The 6,034-nt window shown below is 47.3% G+C and overlaps 2 protein-coding genes across 2 annotated transcripts; one reads left to right on the forward strand and one right to left on the reverse strand.

The window, feature by feature from the left end:
* Positions 1 to 6: 6 nt before the first annotated feature.
* Positions 7 to 2,491, forward strand: LOC109953085 (programmed cell death 1 ligand 1-like). Its single transcript, XM_020588463.1, has 4 exons — positions 7 to 24; positions 463 to 528; positions 1,031 to 1,378; positions 1,981 to 2,491. The coding sequence occupies exons 3-4, from the start codon at positions 1,063 to 1,065 to the stop codon at positions 2,121 to 2,123; spliced, it is 459 nt and encodes a 152-aa protein (XP_020444119.1). The 5' UTR covers positions 7 to 24; positions 463 to 528; positions 1,031 to 1,062; the 3' UTR covers positions 2,124 to 2,491.
* A 920-nt stretch (positions 2,492 to 3,411) lies between these two features.
* Positions 3,412 to 5,817, reverse strand: LOC109953084 (low affinity immunoglobulin gamma Fc region receptor II-like). Its single transcript, XM_020588462.1, has 4 exons — positions 5,515 to 5,817; positions 5,190 to 5,435; positions 4,976 to 5,116; positions 3,412 to 4,229 (listed from the first exon to the last, which is right to left on the reverse strand). Exons 1-4 carry the CDS (start codon positions 5,795 to 5,797, stop codon positions 4,120 to 4,122), a joined length of 780 nt encoding a protein of 259 aa, XP_020444118.1. The 5' UTR covers positions 5,798 to 5,817; the 3' UTR covers positions 3,412 to 4,119.
* Between the last annotated feature and the right edge of the window lie 217 nt (positions 5,818 to 6,034).

Raw genomic sequence — 6,034 nt, forward strand, 5'->3', positions numbered from 1 at the left:
GTCTGTTGGCCGCTTCCTCTCACGGTGGGTTGTGTCGTGTTGTGCCCGGAGCTTCGGGAAACACGTCGACACAGTGTAACGTTGTTTTATTGTTACGTTACTAGTAGCTGGTTGTAGTTTACTGGCGTTGTAGCAGTGTTTGTGCGGGTTTGGCGCACTTTGCGCAGCTTGTTGTAGAGTTACCTGTAAATAACTTCCACTAGTGCACGTCACTAACAATGGTGACGAGGTGAAAGGGTGTTGTTAATAAGTTTATTAAGATTTAAACTGAGATGTTGTGTAGAAGAGTGTGGTCAGGTGCATCCTGTTTGTGTTAATTGTCCACCTGGACACAGTTTAGACACACACCTGTGCAGTGAGGTCCCACAGGTCACAGCCTCAGTGGACAGGGACACGTTTGATAGGGACACATTGCTCTTCGTCACTAACTGGTTGTCTCCTGTTTGTACCTGTGTGTTACAGCCGTTGCACCAGTGGACCCGCGGAGGCCGACCACAGCGCCCCCTGCCGTCGTCCGCGCCTTCCCAGGTGGATCACAGTGGATGATGATAGTTGACCAGCTGTGTTCAGTTTGTCCAGAGAGTTAATGTCGAAGTTTAACTGTCACGGGCAGGTTCATCTACGTTACTGAGTGGTGTCACAGCAGTGCACAGTGCACGGTGGTCTCTGCAATGTTGGTTTAGTCCACTTCAGTAATGTTCAGCAGATAAAACACCTGTTCTGTTTCTGTCACGTCCTTGTTATGAGAAACTGTTGGTGCTTGAATGGAATAAATAACCACGTGAGTGATGCTGCAGCTGAACTGTGACGTCTCCTTAAGATGAGGAATCACTGGGATCCATTGATGGACATAACCACGAGAGTGTTTTCAGCTGATGCAAAGAAAGGACTGACTTTGTGTGTAGTCAGGAGGTGTAGAAGAAACAGGGCTCAGCCTGGAGCTTGGAGTCGTGACTCATTCAGTTGTTGTTGAGCTTGAATTCATTGCAGAAGAAATTGAATTTTTGTGCCTTTTGTTTGTTTGTTTCAGTCCAAAGAAACCTGACGACTGACCTCGGAGGCATGATCACCCTGCTGTGTCAGGCTCCCAGCAACATGACCATCTTGGGTGTAAGGTGGACCAGACCGGACCTGAACCCGAAGCACGTCCTCTCTCTGCAGGACGGACAGCTGGACCTGATCAACCAGCACCCATCTTTTAGGAACAGGGTGGAGCTGGTGAGCAGGCAGCTGACCAATGGGGACCTGTCTCTGGTCCTCAAGGACGTGAGAGCAGGTGACAGGGGCACGTACGAGTGTCGCTACAGAGGGAGGAGAGGGGCGGTCAGTGTCGAGTCAGAGCCCGTCAGCCTCATCAACCTCACGGCGTCACAGTCAGGTGAGCCTCAGGAAGAACCAACAGTGGGGTAGATGCAGGCTTGTATCCTCCTGTGACTTCAAATCCACTCCCAACACGCGTTCTAATGTGGAGAGGTGCCGTCAACGCCTCCTGTGGCCCAGACTCGCTGGCAGCAGTGCAGAGACCTTGGCTTCTAAAGGGTTTTGAGCAGTGAGCTCTCTATCAATCAGGTTTTCAGTTATTTCTGCCTGATCAGTGAGTTCTACTGCATTCTCATGTTTTTCATAAGGAACCAGAGCTGGGCGGAGCAGAGTGGGCTGATCGGTTTATTCTGATGCATACTGCATTAAGTCACAAACTGTCTCCGTCACTTATGATCACATTTAGCTCTTATCGATACAACTGTTCCACCTCAGATGAGGGTGACGTTTTTGCACTAGATGTAGATGATGTACGGATGGAAACGTGGTCTACAGATGGTGGAAGGTTGATGTGCACACAGGATCATCACCTTGTCAGCTAGTGGCCAGGTCCTCCTCTGGTTGTACTGACCAGCTGGAGTAAACCGGGTTCAGTGAGAACTAGAACGGACTCTGTGGTTCAGGCTGTTCTGATGCATTGTCTGTCTGCTCTGACTCCAGATGACGCGACCAGCCGCCAGGCCAGAGGCCACACGGCAGTGATAGTCACCCTGTCAGTGATTGGTGTGGTTGCTCTGTTGGCCGCTGTCGTTGCCGTGGTGATCTCCAGGAAGTGTAGACGACACAGTCCACAGCAGAACTGAGGAGGGCTTCACCTCACTGACTGCTCCGGGCACCGGCTGAATCATCTGTCAGTGATGCATGACGCAGTCGAGAGGTGTTGAGTGTGTGGCTGTGACGAGCAGGACCCGAGTCTGAGCCTCTGGAAACCTCAGCGTGGGAACGGTGAGCGGCCTCAGGCTGCACAGGGACTGCATGTCTGTGTCGTCTGTGAGCGCACGGACTGCAGTGTCACCTGGTGTGGCCAGCGAGACGGACAGGAAGCTCTGATACATACAGCGGTTTGTTTACATGACCATGTTTTAATCACTCTGTAATTAATGTAAAGTTTTTATAAACAAAATGTTGAGTTTGTGCTGTTTTATAAAAGAGAAATAAAGTTTACTAGACCCACTGTGTGTAGTGTGTGTTTGGGTCATGACCTCAGTCTGATGTCCTGTGGACAGAGCAACCGGGTCTGAAAACGGATTTATAGTTTGTCCACGAGGAGCTTAATACAAGAAAACAGTTGGTGTGAAGTATGGCGTCCTGCTAACGTTGAAACAGGGCAGACTTTGAATCTTACTAAACTACATTACTAACACGATGTCTAATTATCTAATTTATTCAGTTCTAACACTTCCAAGTAGACGTTAAACATGTTTCTTCTATCTAATTTATTCATTTCTAACACTTCCAAGTAGATGTTAAACATGTTTCTATGAAACAAACTGCCACAGTTTTCCAGCAGGTTCGGACTCGTTCAGCTTCCATGTGCCGAACCAGGTGAAGCTCCTCTGGTCGTGATGACCTGCTGCCACCTGCTGGTGACTCGGGGAACGGCAGGTTTCTCACTGTCAGTTTGGACTGAGGAAAAATCAGGTGCACGATTTTTGATGAACTGGTAACGAGACCATGAAGGTGAGAAACACTGGTAAGATTTAACAGCAGCACCTCGTTTAAGAACATTTCAACAACGAAGTTCTTCAATAACGTTAAAATTAAAATACTTGTACACATGTCAACACCGACCTGTGACTGGATTTAAATGCCTGTGGAAACAAACGGGTCTTAAAACGAGATGTAAATTTTTAGAAGGTGCGTGTAACTTTCTAATTTTGACGGGAACAATCGGGTGTTTAAAGGCAGTTTGGTCACGTTATGTGTTGGCTCGAGAACTAAAAGTGGAAAGTTATTGTGAGAAATGTGCATTAATCTGTTTAATTTTGACTAAACCAGCAGATGATGTGTTGGTGTAGGAGATGATCAGTTTGTTGTTTCCTAAACAAGGTGAAGTCTCCAGATGTTTTAGGGGAGTTTTCATTTTGTCTTCATGACAAAGACAGAGGTGACAGTTTACTGGTTACAGCGTCTGTGACCATGTAAAAACCAAGTCTCACTTTAAAAATGGACATTTATTAACAGACATACATTGTGTTACATGTTGAGTTAATCTGAATATGGTGAAGTTTAAAACGTCCTAATCAGTTTCATGAATGATGTTTGTTCCATTAAAGTGAAATGACCAGATCGGTGGTCGGAGCTCGGTGACGCCGTGTCTCACCGTCCTTGGTGCTGAAGTGAGGAAGCCTGAGACTTGGACTCAGGAAGCTTCTCACACCAGTCACATGGCAGATGGAGCTCTGTGGGTCTGAAACGCTCCATATAAAGGCTGTGGAAGGTAAGTCCACGTAGGTTTTACTCTGGGACGTTAGGATGAGTTGCTAGATGAGCATTAGTTTTAATTTAAAGGTTAATCCTGTGAACAGCACTGGGCCGAGCTGTGGTAAAGGCTCGTAGTACTACTGGAGGTTTACTGTTTGATGTGACAAAGTACTTGATGATGCAGTTTGTCCACTGACACGTTCCACAACACTGGCGTTGTCTGGACCTTTGTTTAAAATGAGGAGAAGGACACGGACGGGTGTGGCTGCAGTAAAGGAACAGTCCAAACTTCAGACGGCGATTTGATGTTGGACATTTGGTCGTCGTCCTGGTTCTATCAGACACCATCTGACTAATGTAGCAGGAACTCTCAGCTCAGAAGTGATGCTCAGTGGTCACCGCCATGACGTCATCATAGTCCTCAGCCAATCTCTGCTCAGCCTGGGAGGCTGCTGCTGTTGCCATGGAGACGGGCAGGTCATCACCTGTCACAGAGGTTAATCATAAAATGTTGGTAATGTTTATAAACAGGTGGAAAAGCAAGATGAGTGTTGTAAATGACACTGTAAAACTAACTGATAGAGATATTGGGCATTGATTGATTGATTGATTGATTTGTAGTGGTTAGAAACAAACAAACAGAATATAATAACATATAATATGTAATGTAAAGTAAAACACATTAGAATGAGATATAGTGTGAGTTAAAGAAAGTGGTTGTATAACAGCCGCCAAGGCGTTGACCTTGTGTGCTTCCAGAAGTGCATGTGCTGCTCTCAAGAGGGTGTTGAGCGCCTGACTCCCAGCTATTCAAAGCATCTGGCATCTAACATCTCCTAAAAGGAAGGTTTAAGGGTTGATGCAACTGGGGAAACAATGATAAGAAGCGAGAGATGTGAATAAAGTGAGGAGCAGAGTTGGTCAGGGTGTGTGTGTGTGTGTGTGTGTGTGTGTGTGCATTCAGAAGGCTAAACGAACAGGCGGATCCCGGCCAGGAGGGAACCAACCGGACTCTGGACTTTGACTGACTGTGACAATCTTCCTATTTAACACTGGATTTATTCCTTTGCAGAGGTGGTGATTTGATTCCCTACCTTTCAAACTATTGAATTGCCTTGAATTATTATATTAAATTATCATTGTAATTGGAATTGATTTGTCTGAATTAGTTTAGTTCGTCTCAGACCCTAACTACCACAGACTGTCAGGTCAGTGAACGACTCAGTGTTACCTGTTGGTCGGCGTAGATATAGAGACACCATGAGGAGAGTGGAGATGAAGTATGGACAGAACACCACCAGGTGGAGGACCAGTCTGGGTACAAGCTGGAGGGGGGTGGAGTCTGAGGGCGGGGCTGTAGCTGCAGGTCTCTCTGCAGAGAGAATCCACCTGGTCAGGTGAACATGTAGATGAACTAAGAGCTGAAACCAGAGTGACCTCCTGACCTGTGACAGAGAGCCAGCTGGGTGGAGACGCTCCATGACCACTGATGTTACAGGTGTAGAGGCCTTCATCAGCCTTGGAAACACGGCGGATGGTCATGTGACCTGTAGGCTCCGCCCCGATCAGGGAGCCATCTTTATAGAAAGCAGCTGGGAGGCTGGAGGGAGGGCTCCGTGCTTCACAGCGCACAGTGACATCATGTCCCTCCATCACAGGGAGGACAGGACTCTGCAGGATCACTGCTCCACCTCAACACAGAGACAAACTACAGCCTTTCATCCATTTACACACAGCTTCATCAGCACTGACTCCACAGTCTGATCTTACCAGTGACAGTGATGTTGATGCTGTTACTGGTCGCTCCCTGTGTGGACTGGCACCAGTAAACACCACTGTCCATTGGGTCAATGCCCGTGATGTTACAGGAAGAACCAGCTGGTTCTCCCCAGTCTTCACACTGAGTCCTGGTGTCTGTGGTCGTGTTCCTCCTCAGCGTCCATCCAGCAAAGCTGTCGTCCTCCTCACAGCTCAGAGACACTGAGTCTCTGTCAAACAGCTGAGAGCTGCTGGGACTCACAGTCAGACGAGCTGGAGAGAAGTCAGTGAACATGTGGATGAAACAGGTAAAAGTCCATGGTTTCCCAAAACAGTAAAATCTACATCCTACAGTTTTACTGGATGTTTTCACCAACAAATGTTTTAATGCTGCAGTCAGTGAGTGAACCAGGACTGAAACGTGTTCATTCTGACCACGTTGTCACTTTATGGGTCTTTGGTGGATTAGACTGAAATCAGTGAAACTCAGTGAGAAGGGCTCAGAGAAGCATGTGGTGCAAGATGGAGTCAA

This window comes from Monopterus albus, unplaced genomic scaffold (assembly GCF_001952655.1).
Source record: "Monopterus albus unplaced genomic scaffold, M_albus_1.0 scaffold541.1, whole genome shotgun sequence".
In the NCBI taxonomy this organism is placed as follows: Eukaryota; Metazoa; Chordata; class Actinopteri; order Synbranchiformes; family Synbranchidae; genus Monopterus; species Monopterus albus.